We start from the raw sequence: 22,305 nt of genomic DNA on the forward strand, positions 1-22,305 counted from the left end.
AGTAAAATATCATACACCCAAGTACTTCTCTGCTGCTGCCACAACAACATCTATTTTCTGTTTTTACATGCCATTTCTGCGGTACAGTTGATAACCATGGCTATGAACGCTAAGAAGYCAACCATACTGAAGCACATGTTATTTCGATCATTCCCCATTGGCCTCAGCCTACTCACAGAGAACCTCTTACATGCTGACCAGACCGGACGTGTCGCGKGCGCGAGCATAGCAAAATAAGTGTACACATACATGTTATTCAATCATTGCACCCACGCTGCTCGCACGCATTAGCAAGCATCTGCGTGGTCAGGCGCTAAAATAGAAATTGGTTCCATTTGTGACGCTCAGCAAGTCCTGCCTCTCCCATCTCCTCATTGGTTTTTAGGAGCAAATACCCACGTGCCATCTCCTCATTGGTTTTTAGGAGCATATACCCACGTGGGTGATTGAAAGATGAACTGAGGTCCACACTCCAGTCGGTTGTGGTAATGCACCTTTTAAAGTTGGTTGCCAACCGCCACATAAATTCCAAAGAAGAAGAAGCCTGAAGGAGGAAAGATTACTAGAAACAAACGTTTTCCCTTTTATCTGTGGATTAATTGGTGGAGTAGAGGACTTTGAGCATTTCAGGTAAAATAACAACCCAAYGTTTATATCCCAGGAGAAATTAGCTAGCAACAGCTAGCTAGCTAAATGCCCATAAATGTTTAATGCTTTTCAACCTGTCCCCAAATTAATATAATTTGGTTCAGAGTTTCTTTAGATATTTCAACCTGCGTGTCCTGATCGGTTTTGGTGTGGGGGGACAAAATCAACATGCGTGCGATGGAGCGTGCGTTCTACTTCTTCACTGTTTCCAGAAGGGTTTARCATTAAAAAATAAATCTAAACATACACATACAAACGACAACATTACTAAATAAACTAAAGTTYAAAAAGTAACACAATAAAATAACAATAACRAGGCTATATACAGGGGCTACCAGTACCGAGTCAATGTGCAGGGGTACAGGCTAGTCGAGGTAATGGAAATAATTTGTACATGTAGGTAGGGGTAAAGTGACTATATATATATAATAAACAGCGAGTAGCAGCAGTGTAAAAACAAAGGGGGGTGGGGGGGCTAGAAGCTGTTGTTCAGCAGTCTTATGGCTTGGGGGTAGAAGCTGCTAAGGAGCCTTTTGGGCCTAGGCTTGGCGCTCCGGTACCGCTTGCCATGCGGTAGCAGAGAGAACAGTCTATGACTTGGGTGACTGGAGTCATTAACMATTTTTGGGGCCTTCCTCCGACACCGCCTAATATAGAGGTCCTGGATGGCAGGAAGATTGCCCGCATTGATGTACTGGGCCGTACGCACTACCCTTTGTAGCACTTTACGGTCAGATGCCGAAAAGTTACCATACCAGGTGGTGATGCAACCGGTCAGGATGCTCTGACGGTGTAACTGTAGAACTTTTTGAGGATCTAGGGACCCATGACAAATCTTTTCAGTCTCCTGAGGGGGAATAGGCTTTGTCGTGACTTCTTCACAACTGCCTTGTTGTGTTTGGACCATGATAGTTTGTTGGTGATGTGGACACTAATGAACTTGAAGCTCTCAACCCGCTCCACTGCAGCCCYGTCGATTTGAATGGGGGTGTGTTTGTCCCTCATTTTCCTATAGTCCAAGATCAGCTCCTTTGTCTTGCTCACGTTGAGGGAGAGGTTGTTGTCCTGGCACCACACTGCCAGGTCTCTGACCTCCTCCTTATAGGCTGTCTCATCGTTGTTGGTGATCAGGCCAACCACTGTTTTGTCGTCAGCAAACTTAATGATGGTGTTGGAGTCGTGCTTGACCATACAGTCATGGGTGAACAGGGAGTACAGGAGGGGAATAAGCACTCAGACCTGAGGGGCCCCCGTTTTGAGGATCAGCATGGCATATGTGTTGTTACCTACCCTTACCATCTGGGGGGCAGCCAATCAGGAAGTCCAGGATCCAGTTGCAGAGGGTGGGGTTTAGTCCCAGGGTCCTTAGCTTAGTGATGAGCTTTGTGTGCACTATGGTGTTGAACGCTGACTACAGTCAATTAACTTTATTTATTATTATTTATTTTCTTAACCTTTATTTCGCTAGGCAAGTCAGTTAAGAAYAAATTCTTATTTACAATGACAGCCTACAGCGAGCAAACCCAGACAAYGCTGGGCCAATTGTGCGCTGCCCTATGGGAGTCCCAATCACAGCTGCTTGTKATACAGCCTGGATTCGAACCAGGGTGTCTGTAGTGACGCCTCTAGCACTGAGATGCAGTGCCTTAGACTGCTACGCCACTCGGGAGCCCAACCATATAGGTGTTCCTTTTGTCCAGGTGGAAAAGGGCAGTGTGGAGTGCAATTGAGATTCTGTCATCTGTGGATCTGTTCAGGCGGTATGCGAATTGGAGTGGGTCTAGGGTTTCCCGGGATGTTGTTGATGTGAGCCATGACCAGCCTTTCAAAGCACTTCATGGCTACTGACGTGACTGCTACGGGGCGGTAGTCATTTAGGCAGGTTACCTTCACATTCTTGAGCATAGGGACTATGGTGGTCTGCCTGAAACATGTAGGTATTACAGACTCGGGCAGATAAAGGTTGAAAATGTCAGTGAAGACACTTGCCAGTTGGTTCGCGCATGCTTCGAGTACATGTCTTGGTAATCCGTCTGGCCYAGCGGCCTTGTGAATTTTGACCTGTTTAAMGCTCTTGCTCACATCGGCTACGGAGAACGTGATCACACAGTTATCTGGAACAGCTGGTGCTCTCATGTATGCTTCAGTGTTGYTTGCCTCGAAGCRAGCATTAAAGGCATTTAGCCCATCTGGTAGGCTTGCGTCACTGGGYAGMTCACGGCTGGGTTTCCCTTTGTAGTCCATAATAGTTTGCAAGCCCTGCCACAATCGACGAGCGTCAGAGCCGGTGTAGTAGGATTCAACCTTAGTCCTGTATTGACGCTTGCCTGTTTGATGGTTCGTCTGAGGGCATAGCGGAATTTATTATAAGTGTCCGGGTTAGTGTCCCGCTCCTTGAAAGCGGCAGCTCTAGCCTTTAGCTCAGTGTGGATGTTTTTTTTTTTTTTTTTTTGCCTGTAATCCATGGCTTCTGGTTTGGATCTGTATGTACGGTCACTTTGGGGACTTGAGGAAGCTGGTGACTGAGGTGGTATACTCCACAATGCCATTGGATGAATCCTGGAACACACTTGTTTTCTCAATCTAAGTAATATAGATGTATGTATGAGCATACAGTATATTTCCATTCACAAAGATACACTGTGTAGTAATGAACATTTTAAGCAAAAACAATGCGCCAGAGTTACTGCAGGAGCTAGAATGCTTTTTAGACCACCACTACCATGCCCCGTTGGACATGAAACATGTCAAAGGCAGCAACTGCGCTTGCTCCGTCATATSCCCACCGCGCAAAAAGTAACAACCGTGGCCTTTTTCATCCAAAACCACTGGCGAAGGAGAGTCTTTCAGCACGGAGGCTATGGACGTGCCAGGGACTGCTGGAGTCTATCAACAAAAAGCTGGCGAAACTGGAGATGCTAGAGACAACCCAACAGAGAATCGCAGAACTGACACCTCGTTTGGAGTTCAGCCAAAAGGAAATAGACAAACTGAAGAAGGAGAACGAATCTTTGAAAGGTGCTGTACATAACATTCAGAATGCAGTTGAGACAATTCATCGGGTGAATAGAACACTGAAGGAGTCACTGCTTGATGTACAATCTCAAGGAATGTTTCGTGGATTCCTGAGACAGACAATATCTAACCAGATGATAATGTGAAGGAATTTATGACTGAAAAGCTGAAACTGCCCTCCAATGTCGTGGAGAAAATCACCTTCTCCAGGGTGCATAGAATGGGGAAACCATTCAGAGCCATACCTCACGCAATTATTGTGCTCTTTAAACATATCAAACAGAAGGGAATGGTCAAAACCAKGGGCAGAGAATTAAAAGGAACTAACTATGGGATGAATGACCACTTTCCCCATGACATAAACCAGAGACGCAATGTACTCTATCCTGTCATGCGAAAACACAGGGGGCCGGAGTGACAGAGATGCAATGGTTGTGGATAAACTGTACATACAGTTGAAGTCAGAAGTTTATATACACCTTAGCCAAATACATTTAAACTCAGTTTTTCACAATTCCTGACATTTAATCCTAGTAAAAATTCCGTCTTAGGTCAGTTAGGATCACCACTTTATTTTAAGAATGTGAAATGTCAGAATAATAGTAGAGAGAATGATTAATTTCAGCTTTTATTTATTTCATCACATTCCTAGTGGATCAGAAGTTTACATACACTCAATTAGTATTTGGTAGCATTGCCTTTAAATTGTTTAATTTGGGTCAAACATTTTGGGTAGCCTTCCACAAGCTTCCCACAATAAGTTGGGTGAATTTTGGCCCATTCCTCCTGAACAGAGCTGGTGTAACTGAGTCATGTTTGTAGGCCCTCTTGCTCACACACACTTTTTCAGTTCTGCCACAACATTTCTTATAGGATTGAGGTCAGGGCTTTGTGATGGCCACTCCAATACCTTACTTTGTTGTCCTTAAGCCATTTTGCACAACTTTGGAAGTATGCTTGGGGTCATTGTCCATTTGGAGACCCATTTGCGACCAAACTTTAACTTCCTGACTGATGTCTTGAGATGTTGCTTCAATATATCCACAATATTTTCTTGCCTCATGATGCCATCTATTTTGTGAAGTGTACCAGTCCCTCCTGCAGCAAAGCACCCCACAACATGATGCTGCCACCCGTACTTCACGGTTGGGATGGTGATCTTTAGCTTGCAAGCCTCCCCCTTTTTCCTCCAAACATAACAATGGTCATTATGGTCAAACAGTTTTTTTTTTTAAATCATCAACCAGAGGACATTTTCTCAAAAAAGTATGATCTTTGTCCCCATGTGCAGTTTCAAACCGTAGTCTGGCTTTTTTATGGCGGTTTGGGAGCAGTGGCGTCTTCCTTGCTGAGCGGCCTGTTAGGTTATGTCGATATAGGCATGTTTTAATGTGGATATAGATACTTTTGTACCGGTTTTCTCTTCATCTTCACAAGGTCCTTTGCTTGTTCTGGGATTGATTTGCACTTTTCGCACCAAAGTACGTTCATCTCTAGGAGACAGAACGCGTCTCCTTCCTGTGCAGTATGACGGCTGCGTGGTCCCATGGTGTTTATGCTTGCATACTATTGTTTGTACAGATGAACATGTACCTTCAGGCATTTGAAAATTGCTCCCAAGAATAAACCAGACGTGTGGAGGTCTCCAATTTTTTTCTGAACTTGGCTGATTTCTTTTGATTTTCCCATGATGTCAAGCAAAAGAGGCACTGAGTTTGAAGGTAGCTTGAAATACATCCACAGGTACACCTCCAATTGACTCAAATGATGTAATTGCCTATCAGAAGTTTCTAAAGCAGACATCATTTTCTGGAATTTTCAAGCTGTTTAAAGGCACAGTCAACTTAGTGTATGTAAACTTCTGACCCACTGGAATTGTGTCAGAATGAATATTAAGTGAAATAATCTGTCTGTAAACAATTGTTGGAAAATTTACTTTGTGTATGCACAAAGTAGATGTCCTAAACGACTTGCCAAACTATAGTTTGTCAACAAGAAATTTGTGGATTGGTTGAAAAACGTTTTAATGACTCCAACCTAAGTGTATGTAAACTTCCGACTTCAACTGTATGCACGCACCACTTTTTCCGTTTAGTTATCTTTAGTTTTTTGAAATAAGTAATTTTTTCCATTTCACTTCACCAATTTAAACTATTTTGTGTATGTCCATTACATTAAATCCAAATAAAAATAGATTTAAATTACAGGTTGTAATGCAACAAAATAGGAAAAAACGCCAAGGGGGAGGAATACTTTTGCCACAATAGTAATAATTTTACTTGTATTTTTTTTAGACGAGCACCTTATAATTGCATATGCCCCCAAAAAACTGTTGTTTTGACAAAAACAAAATCACTCATTATGGGGAAAATCAGGTTGTATGCRCTGTTGAAACTAACACAATTAAAAAATCACATGGAAACTGGAGGACAACCTACTTTAGACAAYCAGCTACATTTTGGACTGATGCATTTTGATTTGGGGGTTTGCTAAAACGAAAAGAGAAACACAACACTTATTTGTCAATTACTCATATTGATATCACGTTGGAATCAATAACATTAGGGGGGGTCGGGTTACACATCCTGTTAAAACTAACCTTACTAAAAAAAACACAGAATCTGGGAATAATTTGTATATCACTGGTTAGAGGACAACTTGTAGAAGACAGCCAGCTACAGTTTGGATTGTTGCATTTTGTTTCAAGTGGGTCACCAAYGTGGAAAGGTAAACGCAACACTATTTTGTTAATCACTCATATCGATATCAATTTGAAATCAGTAGAGCGCGGGCAAACGTTRGAGGTGTATGCAYTGTTTAAACAAACACTATTCAAAGGCCACAATGAATCTGAGAATAATTGACATATCAGTGGTTAGAAGAGAATGTGCTAAAAGACAGTCATCAAAATTCTAGAACAGTGGTTTCAAACTCATTCCAAGKAGGGCCAAGTGTCTGCGGGTTTTTGGTTTTTCCTTTCAATTAAGACCAAGACAACCAGGTGAGAGGAGTTCCTTAATAATTCGTTCTTTACTAACCCGCAGACTCTCGGCCTTAGGTGGAATGAGCTTGACACGTGTTCTAGAATGTCGGATGGAAGTTTTGGAAGGCTGCCAAAACAGGGAAAGAAACAAATCAGTTGCTTTGTTATTTAACTTCAACAAATCACGACCCGCCATAGGATATCAACAGTGACAAGGGTTGGTTGTTATTTGAGTGATAGTTTAACTCTCAAATCCATGAATTGGTGTGAGGCCAGCGTCTTTTATACAGGGAGCTTTCAAATTTTCCACGACATTTGAGTTAGAAAATGAAAGTAGACCACCAGTGCATACCATAAAATCAACAGTGCAAAACCAATGATATTGCTCTGTTTTAAGCAATCGATTTTGTGTCATTGTGTTGACTTTAAATGTGTATACTAACATCACTAATGAGGTMAAAAGGATGTGCAAATACCCTCAATTCAATGTGGTCAAAACGTGAGGTTGTGTAATGTACATTCTGTCCAAGTACAGGAAATTAGAGTAACAGGGTTGGTTATGTTTCCACTTGACACTGCAGAAATATGTATTAGATGTTTATGTATTCCCATTGGTTGGTTGAATTTACATATTAATATGACATTGGTCATGCTTGCAGATAGGGGGGAAATCGCAAACTTAAATTCTGATATTGACATTCAAGCGGTAGGTCATGTTCTGAAATACTGTATTCTATTTTTCATATTTACAATGTGTGCGAGTTCACTATGTACYTGTCCTGATATACACTACTGTTCAAAAGTTTGGGGTCACTTAGGAATTTCCTTTTTTTCCATGAAGACATACATGAAATGAGTTGCAAAATGAATAGGAAATATAGTCAAGACGTTGACAAGGTTATCAATAATGATTTTTAATTGAAATAATAATTGTGTCCTTCAAACTTTGCTTTTGTCAAAGAATACTCCATTTGCAGCAATTACAGCCTTGCAGACCTTTGGCATTCTAGTTGTCAATTTGTTAAGGTAATCTGAAGAGATTTTACCCCATGCTTCCTGAAGCACCTCCCACAAATTGAATTGGCTTGATGGGCACTTCTTACGAACCATACGGTCAAGCTGCTCCCACAACAGCTCAATAGGGTTGAGATCCGGTGACTGTGCTGGCCACTCCATTAGACAGAATACCAGCTGACTGCTTCTTCCCTAATTAGTTATTGCAYAGTTTGGAGCTGTGCTTTGGGTCATTGTCCTGTTATAGGAGGAAATTGGCTCCAATTAAGCGCCGTCCACAGGGTATGGCATGACGTGGTAAAATGGAGTGATAGCCTTCCTTCCTCAAGATCCCTTTTACCCTGTACAAATCTCCCACTTTACCACCACCAAAGCACCAGCAGACCATCACATTGCCTCCACCATGCWKGACAGATGGTGTCAAGCACTCCTCCAGCATCTTTTTTTTCTTCTGCATCTCACAAATGTTCTTCTTTATGATCCGAACACCTCAAACTTAGATTTGTCTGTCCATAACACTTTTTCCCAACCTTCCTCTGTCCAGTGTCTGTGTTCTTTTACCCATCTTGATCTTTTCTTTTTTATTGGCCAATCTGAGACATGGCTTTTTCTTTGCAATTCTGCCTAGAAGGCCAGCATCCTGGAGTCGCCTCCACTATTGACGTTGAGACTGGTGTTTTGCAAGTACTGTTTAATAAAGCTGCCAGTTGAGGACTTGTGAGGCGTCTGTTTCTCAAACTAGACACTAATGTACTTGTCCTCTTGCTCAGTTGTACAACAGGGCCTCCCACTCCTCTTCTATTCTGGTTAGAGACAGTTTGCGCTGTTCTGTGAAGGGAGTAGTACACAGTTTTGTAAGAGATTTTTCATTTCTTGGCAATTTCTCGCATGGAAGAGCCTTCATTTCTCAGAACAAGAATAGACTGACGAGTTTCAGAAGAAAGTTCTTTGTTTCTGGCCATTTTGAGCCTGTAATTGAACCCACAAATGCTGATGCTCCAGATACTCAACTAGTCTAAAGAAGGACAGTTTTATTGCTTCTTTAATCAACACAACAGTTTTCAGCTGTGCTAACATAATCGCAAAAGGGTTTTCTAATGATCAATTAGCCTTTTAAAATTACAAACTTGGATTAGCTAACACAACGTGCCATTGGAACACAGGAGTGATGGTTGCTGATAATGGGYCTCTGTACACCTATGTAGATATWMAAAAAAWAWAAAAWAWTATCTGCAGTTTCCAGCACAATAGTMATTTACAACATTAACAATTCTGATCAATTTGWTGTTATTTTAAAAATGGACAAATAATGTGCTTTTCTTTCAAAAACAAGGACATTTCTAAGTGACCACAAACTTTTGAACAGTACCTGTTAGATATTTGATGCATCCTGGGATGTGTTTTGTATGTTATTGCTGTAAGAGCGCGTTAGCGAGCATGCTCTAATTGTAATGGTCACATTAGCTCCCAGTTATTCCCATGTTAAAACAGACGAATCACGAACCTACAGCCATCAACATACTGCACATCTATTGTGCTTCCTTGTGTCTATCGTCAGGTACTTACATTTATTGTACTATTTTTTGTCATTGTTATAAACATTTCAATTTAGGCTRATAGTGTTCATACACTGAGCATACAAAACATTAAGAACACCTGCTCTTWCCACGACAGACTAACCAGGTGAAAGCTATGATCACAATATTTACATTCAGCTTTTTGATACCTTCTAATCTGKGAGCATGTAGCCCTTCACACTCATACCCGTATATATGGGTTGAAAATGGCATATTGGACACCAATAAGCACCGAAATTGGAACGTAGTGTACAGCAACATGCTATACATGATGGCAATTCACAGCATTGTGTGTTTTGACAGACAGACGTTCTGAACTTGAGCACCGCACGCAACAAGAAGTTGCCCCCATCCYTCCCGATAATTGGGTAACTTCTGCAATTTTTTTGTTGTCTGTTATGTCATCATACACTGGGTTGTTCTGAACACAATGAGCCTGTTCGTTTATTGGGAAGAAAATTTGCTGTGGCACACGCACCTGAATGTACTCATGACTCCTTTCTATGTGAACCAAAATTACAATCGGTTTCTCTGAATTGCCTTGTGAAAGCCTAACACTGTCAGATCATATAGGTWAAAAAAAAWGAGTCATAAAAGTGCATTGAAATTGATTAGGATCTGTATACACTTGAGAGGTGTGTGGTCACTTGGAGACCAGTTAGTCCTCTCACCCTTGTCATTTTTGTCTTCCACAATTTTCCAGCAATAGTCTTATGTTACTGAATGSATCCAGAGTAGTTTCTGATTTCGTTATCAACAAATGCGGTGAAAAGTACAGTAAATGTAAAATACACATTTAAAATCAGTGTAATGTTTGGATTCAGTCTTGTGTCTGGTGAACTGTTGTGTACTCACCTTTGGTCTAATAATATCCCCATTAMCTCCAGAATCATGGTTATGCATATGCTTTTCGTATTTCTTCTGTAACAAACATGTACATTTAGCCCTATCCATGTAGACCATTTCCCACATGTGAAGGGTTTGCATGAATTAAGATGGGTTTCAATGCATTCTTACTTTAGCTGCTTCAATGATAACTATTTTTAAACTGTAAGCATTTAAAGGTATTGTTTTTTAAATTATTATTAACCTTTATTTAACTAGGCAAGTCAGTTAAGAACAAATTCTTATTTTCAATGACAGCCTAATGGGTTAACTGCCTTGTTCAGAGGCAGAACAACAGACTTTTACCTTGTCAGCTCGGGGATTCGATCTTGCAACCTTTTGGTTACTAGTCCAACGATCTAACCACTAGGCTACCTGCCACCCCCATCTTTTCTTGGAAGATATCTCAAGTATATAAGCCTATCTCACTATGTAAATTTCTTCCACTACTATTAATAATAATACTTTCAGCCAGCTGAGCAAGCGCACAGTTTCTACTAAAACGTCCTTTTCTAGTTGACATAAGCTGTGTCCAATCAATCAATGTCTGGTTGTGTGGGAGTGTTTGGCTGTGGGATCGCCTAAGCCAGTGGAGGCATAGCTCTACAAAACTTAATTGTACAAAGCCTATTATTTGGTAGGGAATACTATGATCTATGTAGATCAGTGATTCTACACCTCACTTTGCTCAAGCTGATCCACTCCAATGGACTCAGAATTTGTCAAACTTTTTAAAATTAGGGGCATTTTAAGGGGAGAATCAATTAAACAAACCASAGGACATTATGCTTACAGGGTAAGGAAACTAATATGTGATTTTGTAATTTGGGTGAACTATCCAATGAAAGTAAGTATCAAATGCTGTCACACATCAACCAATTATACATTTATTTGAACAGCTTATCTATGAAACACATGCTGCATACACACTGTCAGTCCATATAGCGTGTATTGATCCATGCTTGATTATGTCAATTAAGATAACTCACATTGTAATGATCTAACCTTACCCKTGGTAAGCGTTTTACAAACACTTCCATGAGTTGACTATTGGGAATGCAGTTAGTGCAGTCACGTTGTTGGCTCTACAGGCCAGTTGCTGGTTTGATCCCAGTGTAACCGATGTGAAATGGCTAGCTAGTTAGCGGTGCGCGCTAGTAGACGTCACCCGCTCTGAGACTTTGAAGTAGATGTTTCCCTTGCTCTGCAAAAGCTGGAGCTTTTATGGAGTGACCGGCGGTAACAATGCTTTGTGGGTGACAGTTGTTGGTGTGTTCAGAGGGTCCCTGGTTCAAGCAAGGAGAGGGACGGAAGCAACACTGTTACATTAATGCTGTTGACCCGGATCACTCAGTTGGGCTTTGTCCGGAGGAGGTCAAAGTGGGTTGAGTACAGCCAATGTAAAATTTGGCTAGCTAGTTAGCGGCGTGCACCAGTAGCGTTCAAATCGGTGAGGTCAGCTGCTCTGAGACCTTGAAGTAGTTGTTTCCCATGCTTTGCAAGGTCTGCAGCTTTTGTGGAGCAATAGTTAATGATACTTTGGAGACAGTTGTTGATGTGTTCAGAGGGTCCCTGGTTTGAGCCCAGGTTTGGGCATGGAGAGGGACAGACAACACTGTTACACAAACTAGTCCCAATTTCACTCAAAAAAAGTGTGGTCTACGTTATACCTTGTGACCATGTAGTAAGTAAGTGGCACACTACGCTTTGGTGGTGCAGCACAAATCACCCCAACATCCATACAAACAGGCCAAAGTTCAACAAATGCACTTCACTTTTGATTCAAGGACAATTAATCTGAAAGTCTGAAACTTTATTCAACACTAAGATGCCTAACAACRTGAATTCTCTGATGCTTCTTAAGGTGACTGGACTGACTGAAAGTCTTGCCGCACTGTTGGCAGCCATACGGTCTTTCCCCAGTGTGGACCCTCTTGTGTTTCTGCAGGTTCCCAGCGTGACTGAAGCGTCTCCCACAGTGCAGGCAGCAGTAGGGTTTCTCCCCTGTGTGACAACGCTGGTGGATTCGAAGATTCCCGATCCGGCTGAACGTTTTCCCGCACAGGATGCAGCTGTGGCTCTCCTCACGCCTAAGCAGAGGCCTGTTTTGTCGCCTGGCGTCCTGGACCAACTCTGGGTGACATGTGAAGGGAAACGTGTCCACAAAGGTGTTTAGACCTTCTGCGTTGATGTAGTGCACTATGCCGTGCATTTCCGGGTTGTTCTGCATGGGTTCCGGGGCACTGTGATTATGTGTTGCGCTACTATTMGAGTCATCGCACTCAAAAAATGGGTTCTGGTCTGGGGTCTCTTGGGGGGCAGAGGAATAATCCAAGTGCTCAGGTTCKGTTTTGATTTCACCCGAGAACAGACCTGGGTGAGGAGGAGAGCTGGGATGGCTTAGGGGTAACATGTTGGAGGACATATGTCCTGTGTGCATGGAGTCTAGGTCRGCGTCACACAGAGAATGAGGCATGTATACAGTCAGGGCTGCCTCTGTCACCTGTGACAACCTCTCGGGAGGCRCTCCGCTACGCTCAGCTAACGTTAGTGTGACATTACACTCAGTCTCGGAGTCCTCCAAGTGGTCTAGCTCCAGTGAGTTGTTGTACTCTATCTCCAGTCTCCTCCACGGTTTCTGGGCGAGCAATGGTTTGTCCTCGTGCTGTGTAGACTCTGGGTCCTGCTGCCTCGGCCAGGGGCTGCCCTCGCTTCCCTCCTCCTGCTCRTCTTTACCTGAAATGGCTGTGGGAGCAGGGGCAGACTGTTGAGCTGCCAAAGACAAAGATGGTATCAGAAAACCACACCAAACACCACAGAGGGTAACAATTGTTGATTGTATTCATTTGATCAGGCATATCACAACAATGTTTCTCATCTGTCCCCACAGGACAAAGGACTATCTAAACATCAGAATTAGACCTAGTTTCTGCTACATGTGCTTGAGGAAAACTACCCCCAACAACTTGATAGCAGTCTCATCTGAGCAACCCAACAAAATAGACTCAGAGCAGAAAGAGTCAGGCCCTCGTTTTTACAGTCAACTAGGTCTATTACTTCAACAACAAGCATTGAATCTCACCTGTGTTCTCTCTCTTCATCTTGTCCTGGAGTTCCTGTAGTCTCCTCCTCAGACTCAAGTTCTCTCTCTGAGTTCTGGCTGTTTTCTCCTGGTACTCAGACACAGTCTCTTTCACCACCTCCAAAACCTCATGCACCGCAACCGTCAGCAGCTTCGCCACACGGGCGTTCAGACGCTCAATTTTCGACATGATTTACAAATTAGGTTACAGGACTACAAAGTACAGTGAATGATTCTGAGAACGTCCAAGTTTGTAAAAAGGCAGGGCAGGGCTTACTTTGAAGCCATCGATGACCGTCCAATGGTGGCTGTTGTAAGCTAACTAGCTGCTAAGGTTACAGATCTTAACACGCAGATGCTCTGACATGCTAACGTTAGCTTCCGACTACATCAATGCCTGTTTTGGCTCCGATGTTTCTTCTTCGTCGTCGTCTGAACGATCAACATGCAAGTTCAACATAAAATGTCTCACCTGTCTCCATTTGTGGATAACTGCTGAACTGTTTTGATGTAGCACAAGGCTCGTCACTTCCGCAAGTCACGTAAAGGGGCGGTTGCCAGAACGGACGCGCCCTCAAGTTCGTGTTTCACTTTGACAGTGATTTTCATTTACATTACATGTAGCCCCAACAGTGGAATATATTTTATTAACACATACATGTAATAGTACGTACATTTTGTTTTGGAGAAAAATATTTGTTTATTCAAAATGACAAGAATTACACACATTCTAATCAAATGTAGAGGTTTACTAGTAGTAAATACCAAATAGGAAGATTCCCAGACCCACACCACCATTGTCAGGAATAATACAGTCATTTGTGGTCTTGGGCATTAATTCTACCAGTGAGATTTGACATTTTCAGCACCAATACCAGCTTTTCACAATATTGTCCACATCAGAAAACCCTAACAAAGATTATGAATTATTTCATAAACATAGTAAGCAATTCTCTCCTGTCAGATATTATCCTTTCACTTTCCTGAACATTTCCCCCATACACTTAATCTGACCAACTCTAAATGAACAGAATGTCATAGTTCTCAGTCAAAGATCCCTTATGTTCTCATACATTATGGCACTGATCCTAGGTGAGTGAGCTGGTGCTTCTTGAAATTACTAGAATGACTGAAGCGTTTCCCACACTGTGTACAGCCATACGGTCGCTCTCCAGTGTGGTACCGTTGGTGTATTTTTAGGTAGCCTGACTGACTGAAACGCTTTCCGCACACAGAACAACAGTATGGCTTCTCACCAGTGTGGACCCTCTTGTGTTTTTTAAAATCACCAGCGTGACTGAAGCACCGGCCACACAGAGGACAGCAGTAGCGCTTTTCACTACCGAGATGTCGCTGGAGTATTCTCAACCCTCCTGCTCCACCAAAAGATTTCCTAAACGGGAGGGTATTGTGCTGTTCCTCAAATCGGTCCAATGCCGATTCAGCATTGTTTCCCAATGCAAATGGTTCCCCTGAGCAATTTTGGTTTGGCTGGAAGTACACAAGTTCATAAGACTCTGAGTTAGGTTGAAGAGGGTCTCGATTGAGTTGGGTCTGGGGTAAAATGTGGCTTGAGCCTGCACAGTCATAAAAATGCTTTGGTGTTGAATATGTGACATACGCTTCCACTTCAGGTTCTGGTTTGATCTCCTCAAAAGTCAGCAGTGGTTGAGAGGCCTGAGGGGAATCGTTTGGGAAAAGTGAGTTTGAAACGGTGTGAGTGGAGTTCATATGACTCAATAGTGTTTCTGACAGCGCAGTATCAGTCACCAGAGTGTGGTGTTCCTTTACATGTGTATCATGTCCTATCTCAGATTTAAGATCCAACTCTCTGCTCTGTGTGGTCGTTTCTGGTCGTTCCTCGGGCAGCAAGCTCCTTGGGCCACACGCTGAGTGGAACGACCTGTTCTTCTTTTTCAAACTGATAGGAGGAAAGCCAAATGTTTGGGCTCCAAAGGGTTTTTCGCTGGTAAGTCCATCATGTGGCTCTGGAGAGAGAATCTCTGTCAACTCCTCTTCAGACGGGAAGAGTTCAGTATCCTCCCCCAGGGAAAGTTCCTGCTTACAATTCTGCAGCTCAAGTTGGACAGTCACAGTCTGCACAGCACCTGTGAACATGAACAAGATGCATATTGGCTTATAGCAAGGTAATAGACAATTGACTGGGGGAGGGTAGCTGATGGTCATAAGCAATACCATTTTATTTGTCCATTGTGAAATGTAAATGTGTCTTTCTGTATTTAGTTTGTTCTCAATCTCCTGGAGACCAAACAAGAGGCTAGCCCCTGGAGCTTGTTAGGGTTGGGTCATKCCATGCCATTTCAGCAAGAGATTGTATAACTGGCCTGCACAAAATACCCCATAATGTCAAAGTGTAATTATGTTTTTAGACATTTTTACAAATTCATAAAAAATGAAAAGCTGAAATCTTGAGTCAATTAGTATTCAACCCCTTTGTTATGGCAAGCCTAAATACATTCAGGAATATAACATTTGCTTAACAAGTAACATAAGTTGCTTGGACTCACTGTGTGCAACAATAGTCTTTAACATGATTTTTGAAAGACTACCTCATCTCTGTACCCTACACATACAGATAATTGTAAGGTCCCTTAGTCAATCAGTGAATTTCAAACACAGATTCAACCACAAAGAGCTGGGAGTTTTCCCAATGCCTCACAAAGAAAGGCACCTATTGGTAGATGGGTAAAAATAAAAAAAAAGTAGACATTGAATATCCCTTTGAACATGGTGAAGTTATTAATTACACTTTGGGATGGGCGTATCAATACAACCAGTCACTACAAAGACACAGGCGTCCTTCATAATTCAGATGCCGGAGAGGAATGGGATTTCACCATGAGGCCAATGGTGATTTTAAAACAGTTACAGAGATTAATGGCTATGATGGGAGAAAATTGAGGATGGATCAACAACATTGTAGTCACTCCACAATACTAACCTAAATGACAGAGTGAAAAGAAGGAAGCCTGTTCAGATTTTTTTTTTTTATTATTCCAAAACATGCATCCTGTTTGCAATAAGGCACTAAAGTAGTACTACAAAAACAAGTGTGCAAAAAAATACCCAGAATACAAAAAGTGTTATGTTTGGGGCAAATCCAACAAAAAACATCACAGAGTACCACTCTTCATATTTTCAAGCATGGTGGTGGCTAAATCATCAAATCAAATCCCAAATCAAATCATGTTATTTGTATGCTTGTCATTGGCAAGGGTTAGGGAGTTTTTTGGGGGATAAAAAGAAAYGGAATAAAAGCTAAGCACAGGCAAAATCCTAGAGGAAAACCTGGTTCAGTCTGCTTTCCAACAGACACTGGGAGACAAATTCAAACTTCAGCAGGACAATAACCTAAACACATGGCCAAATATATACTGGAGTTGCTTAACAAGACGACATTGAATGTTCCTGAGTGGCCTAGTTAATTTTTAAAAGAACAATGTGCAAATATTGTGCAATCCAGGTGTACAAAGCTCTTATACTTACACAGAAAGACTTAGAATCACCTTTGGCAGCAATTACAGCTCTAACATGTATTGACTCAGGGGTGTGAACACTTATCTAAATGAAATATTTCTGTATTTAATTTTGAAATAAATGTGCAAMATTTTTCTGAAAACATGCTTTCAAAAAAAGCATTTAATCCATTTTGAATTCAGGCTGTAACACAATGACTAGGTATCCCCCTTTCCCCAATGTGTAATAAGTCAAGGAGTGTGTGAATTCTTTCTGAAGGCACTGTAAAAAGTCAATAAATATAGTACCTAACATCCTATTTGGACCCAACTTTCTTCTAACAATGAGTAAGACATGAGGAATGCAAAGAAATGGTCAAAAGCCACCCACGGTCACACCACACCAATCACACCCCAAAAACGAGTCTACAGTATCAGTTCTCTATGGCTGACAAATAGTATGGAGCTGCAGCTCGGAGTATTGTTTCTTCATTCTATGTAATGTATTCTCAGTGAATTTGGTGATGTTTTTTCCCCAATTCAGATAAATTAGTAATTGAAATTGTTAGGTTTATGTCCCATCCTACGTCCTGATATTTCCAGATTCTAACCACTAGATAGTGCTGTTTCTGCTATTATGTGATTTTTGTTAAATGGATAGTTCACCCAAATTACATATTGGTTTTATAACAGTATGACAGCAACCCTTGCTTTGGTTGTTTACCTGGCCACCATTTCAAATGCTAACTTTTTTGCATTTGTGGCACAAATCCAATGCAAGTAAATGGTACCAAAAGTTGAAGTCGGACATTTACATACACCTTAGCCAAATACATTTAAACTCAGTTTTTCACAATTCCTGACATTTAAGCCTAGTAAAAATTCCCTGTCTTAGGTCAGTTAGGATCACCACCTTATTTTAAGAATGTGAAATGTCAGAATAATAGTAGAGAGAATGATTTACTTCAGCTTTTATTTATTTCATCACATTCCCAGTGGGTCAGAAGTTTACATACACTGAATTAGTATTTGGTAGCATTGCCTATAAATTGTTTAACTGGGTCAAACGTTTCAGGTATCCTTCCACAAGCTTCCCATAATAAGTTGGGTGAATTTTGGCCCATTCCTCCCGACAGAGCTGGTGTAACTGAGTCAGGTTTGTAGGCCTCCTTGCTCACACACGCTTTATCAGTTCTGCCCACAAATTTTCTAAAGGGTTGAGGTCMGGGCTTTGTGATGGCCACTCCAATACCTTGACTTTGTTGTCCTTAAGCCATTTTGCAACATCTTTTGAAGTATGCTTGGGGTCATTGTTTATTTGGAAGACCCATTTGCGACCAAGCTTTAACTTCCTGACTGATGTCTTGAGATGTTGCTTCAATGTATCCACATAATTTTCCTACCTTATGATACCATCTATTTTGTTAAGTGCACCAGTCCCTCCTGCAGCAAAGCACCCCACAACATGATGCTGCCAGCTCCGTGCTTCACGGTTGGGATGGTGTTCTTCGGCTTGCAAGCATCCCCCTTTTTCCTCCAAACATAACGATGGTCATTATGGCCAAACAGTTAAATTTTTGTTACATCAGACCAGAGAGTACAATAAAAAAAAAGTACAATCTTTGTCCCCATGTGCAGTTGCAAACCGTAGTCTGGCTTTTTTTAATGGTGGTTTTGGAGCAGTGGCTTCTTCCTTGCTGAGTGGCCTTTCAGGTTATGTCGATATAGGACTCGTTTTACTGTGGATATAGATACTTTTGTACCAGTTTCCTCCAGCATCTTCACAAGGTCTTTTGCTGTTGTTCTGGGATTGATTTGCACTTTCCGCACCAAAGTACGTTCATCTCTAGGAGACAAAACGTGTCTCCTTCCTGAGCGGTATGACGGCTGTGTGGTCCCATGGTGTTTATACTTGCGTACTATTGTTTGTACAGATGAACGTGGTACCTTCAGGCGTTTGGAAATTGCTCCCAATGATGAGCCAGACTTGTGGAGGTCTACAATTGCTTTTCTGAGGTCTTGGCTGATTTTCTTTTGATTTTCCCATGATGTCAAGCAAAGAGGCACTGAGTTTGAAGGTAGGCCTTGAAATACATCCACAGGTACACCTCTAATTGACTCAAATTATGTCAAATAGCCAATTAGAAGCTTCTAAAGCCATGACATCATTTTCTGGAATTTTCCAAGCTGTTTAAAAGGCACAGTCAACTTAGTGCACGTAAACTTCTGACCTACGGGAATTGTGATACAGTGAATATTAAGTGAAATAATCTGTCTGTAAACAATTGTTGGAAAAATTACTTTTGTTATGCACAAAGTAGTAGATGTCCTAACTGACTTGACAAAACTATAGTTTGTTAACAAGAAATTGTAGAGTGGTTGAAAAACGAGTTTTAATGACTCCAACATAAGCGTATGTAAACTTCCGACTTCAACTGTATATTCGCATTTTCACACTTCATATCCAAATCATCTATAACTAACATCATTGAGTTACACAATCAAATTGTAGATACTTTTTTTAGGATGATTAGGGTGTTAAGCGTAAAAATGCTAATATTAGGTACCATTGACTTGCATTAGATGTGCCACAAAGGCTAAAAAGTTAGCATTTGAAACGTTTGACAACAAAACCAAAGCATGGATTTCTGTCATACATTGTCCATAGACTGCTTACAGGTTAAGGAAACCAACATMATTTTGAAATTTGGTGTAACTATCCCTTTAACATGGGGGGGGGGTGTCACAGCTATCACCTAATTGCACCTAGTGGTCAGAACCTTGTAATATCAGGATGTAGGACGTGACATAAACCTAACAACTTCATACTATGTCAGACAGAGAGAACTGATACACTATACTAGTTCTTGGGGTGGGATTGGTGTGAGGTGTTGAGGGTCCGTGGGTGACTTTTGACAATTTCTTTGGATTTCTTACTCATTGTAAAATAAAAAAGTCCAAATCAGATGCTAGGTATTATATTTATTGAATATTATATGAATCCTATAAATGTAAATGAACAATTTGGGTGCCATCAATTTGCTTAATTTCTAAGAGCTCAAAAGTATATTTAAACAAAATAATGTTGCAGGAATGCTAATATCTGTTTAACAACAGAAACAATTTCATAATCTGAGATGGTGGGTGTCAAAATCCTCTTGTGGCTTTGAGGTGGAAGACCTAGTTTAGAGTACAATGCGCAAGGGAACATCGCCTAGCATACACTTTTACTACTCGGACTCACCTGTGTTCTCTCTCTTCATTTTATCCTGGAGTTCCTGCAGAATTTTCCTCAGACTCTCATTCTCTCTTTGAGTTCTGGCCGTGTTCTCCTGGTACTCTGACACAGTCTCTTTAACCACCTGCAGAACCTCATGCACCGCCACCGTCAGTAGCTTCGCCACACGGGCATTAAGACGCTCAATTTTAGACATCTTTCGAAGGCTTCCATCTGCTTAATAGATGAGGTGCAAAACTCTTAGAAATCAGCACTAGAAATACACAGTTAAAACGTGGTGTAAAATGTATCACATGAATGAAACAATGCAACTGCTACATATGTTCTATTCAAGCAACAATGTTGCAATAAATGGAGTGCAAGACTTCCAAGGCAGTGGCTAGGTTTTCATGCGAATATTCTAGAACGCGCATAAAGAAAATATGCCYATTTTCCCACCAAATGGATTTATTGCGGATTTTTTTTTATCAGTGCGTGATGACGTATTACACACAACATTTACATTTTCATGTACCGAATAAATATCTAAAGTTCAATGTGTTTCAATCGCATTTTCAACTCTACCGATAGTTTTGTCACAATAGCAAATGTGCCTACTCTGGTCTTGGCACTTGCGCTCTATAGCCAACAGCTCGCAAATACAATGTGGGTAGGCTGTGCGGATTGTCTAGTCTACATGATGAGTTATTATGGATAAGAGCGATAATATTTGTATTTGTCAAGCATCGATCATCATGTCCCCAGACTAATACCCTCGATATTAATTGAAAMGCAGCATCAAGCTCAACACCGTGTACTTTCACCACCATGTGAAGTTCATCGTAACTTATTTCATATGTATCTTAATAAACTGTATGGTTTCCCGAGTCGTACTAGTGTGAGGACCACACACCATATCATCKCGTGACTCCAAATGTACTTCGATATCATGGTTATATCAACRTTTGCGCATAAAGGCGTTTCCACCGCCATTTCCATCATAATGAATTTTACCGACACAAAAAGATACAATGTCAAAAAAACAAAATATCTGTCGGCATTTATAACATTACACGAAAACTTCCACAGCGTTKTTTTATACTAAGGGACTTTCCTCGCATAAAAACTGTGGATCGAAACGTGGTTAATGACAGATATTTACATTACATTTTCACGACGGATAACGTACAAGGATAAATACGATTCATGGAACCTTACCCATTTGATTTCTCCTCTCACTCCTTCGAGCATGGAATCCGCCTGAAATGCAAGTTAATCAGAAACCGACTATTGTGCTAGGGTGTCCGCCAGATTCTTGATTCGATATCTCTAGACGGGGACATTTAACAACATATTAGAGAAAGATTGGACATAAACAACATTTGTCAGATCATCGTCTCGTCAGCAGCACAAATGAAATACTTCCGGGTCATAAAATATAAAAATAAAAGTCCYTTTCGACATTCAAATCAAAATGTATTTCTCAAACGCGCCGAATACAACAGGTGTAGACCTGACAGTGAAATGCTTACTTTACAGGCCCTTAACCAACAATGCAGTTAAGAAAAAGTAAAAAATAACAAATAATTAAATAGCAGCAGTAAAATAACAGTAGCGAACAGAGTCAATGTGTGGGGGCACAGGTTAGTCAAGGTAATYGAGGTAACATGTACATGTAGGTAGAGTTAAAAAGACTACAGTATGCATAGATAATAAACAGAGAGTAGCAGCAGAGTAAAGGGGGGGGGACAATGCAAATAGTATGGGTAGCCATCTGATTAGATGTTCAGGAGTCTTATGGCTTGTGGGTAGAAACTGTTAAGAAGCCTTTTGGACCTAGACTTGGCGCTCCGTTACCACTTGCCGTGCAAGAGCAGATAGAACAGTCTATGACTAGGGTGGCTGGAGTCTTTAACAATTAACAATCTGACAATCTGACACCGCTTGGTATAGAGATCCTGGATATCCGGAAGCTTGGCCCCAGTGATGTACTGGGCCGTACGCACCACCCTCTGTAGTGCCTTGTGGTCGGAGGCCGAGCAGTTGCCAAACCAGGCAGTGATGCAACCAGTTAGGCAGCTGTAGAACCTTTTGAGGATCTGAGGACCCATGCCAAATCTTTTCAGTCTCCTGCACTCTTCACGACTGTCTTGGTGTGTTTGGACCATGATAGTTTGTTGGTGATGTAGACACCAAGGAATTTAACGCTCTCAACCTGCTCCACTACAGCCCCGTCGATGAGAATGGTGCTCGGTCCTGTAGTCCACAATCATCTCCTTTGTCTTGATCACGTTGAGGGAGAGGTTGTTGTCCTGGCACCACACAGCCAGGTCTCTGACCTCCTCCCTATAGGCTGTCTCATCGTTGTCGGTGATCAGGCCTACCACTGTTGTGTCATCTGCAAACTT

General features: G+C 41.5%; 2 protein-coding genes across 4 annotated transcripts; both read right to left on the reverse strand.

Annotated features, from left to right (window-relative positions):
• Positions 1-10,995: 10,995 nt before the first annotated feature.
• Positions 10,996-13,775, reverse strand: LOC112081286 (uncharacterized). Of its 2 annotated transcripts, none has more exons than XM_024147658.2 (2): positions 13,205-13,775; positions 10,996-12,867 (listed from the first exon to the last, which is right to left on the reverse strand). In XM_024147658.2, the coding sequence occupies exons 1-2, from the start codon at positions 13,392-13,394 to the stop codon at positions 11,936-11,938; spliced, it is 1,122 nt and encodes a 373-aa protein (XP_024003426.1). In that variant the 5' UTR covers positions 13,395-13,775; the 3' UTR covers positions 10,996-11,935. The 2 variants fall into 2 exon arrangements, with proteins under 2 accessions (XP_024003426.1, XP_024003425.1); XM_024147657.2 differs by having other exon boundaries at positions 10,996-12,894; positions 13,205-13,774.
• A 60-nt stretch (positions 13,776-13,835) lies between these two features.
• Positions 13,836-21,312, reverse strand: LOC111977679 (uncharacterized). 2 transcript variants are annotated; one of them, XM_024147656.1, is made up of 3 exons: positions 21,116-21,312; positions 19,925-20,131; positions 13,836-15,312 (listed from the first exon to the last, which is right to left on the reverse strand). In XM_024147656.1, exons 1-3 carry the CDS (start codon positions 21,117-21,119, stop codon positions 14,279-14,281), a joined length of 1,245 nt encoding a protein of 414 aa, XP_024003424.1. In that variant the 5' UTR covers positions 21,120-21,312; the 3' UTR covers positions 13,836-14,278. The 2 variants fall into 2 exon arrangements, with proteins under 2 accessions (XP_024003424.1, XP_024003423.1); XM_024147655.1 differs by having other exon boundaries at positions 19,925-20,134.
• Between the last annotated feature and the right edge of the window lie 993 nt (positions 21,313-22,305).

This window comes from Salvelinus sp. IW2-2015, linkage group LG18, assembly GCF_002910315.2.
Source record: "Salvelinus sp. IW2-2015 linkage group LG18, ASM291031v2, whole genome shotgun sequence".
NCBI lineage: Eukaryota > Metazoa > Chordata > Actinopteri > Salmoniformes > Salmonidae > Salvelinus > Salvelinus sp. IW2-2015.

Bases quoted from the DNA above. Each gene is read 5' to 3' on its own strand.
- LOC111977679 (XM_024147655.1), bottom strand. The intron at 15,313-19,924 runs GTGAGTCCGAGT...TCATGTTCACAG, and splicing joins AATGAAGAGAGAGAACACAG to GTGCTGTGCAGACTGTGACT.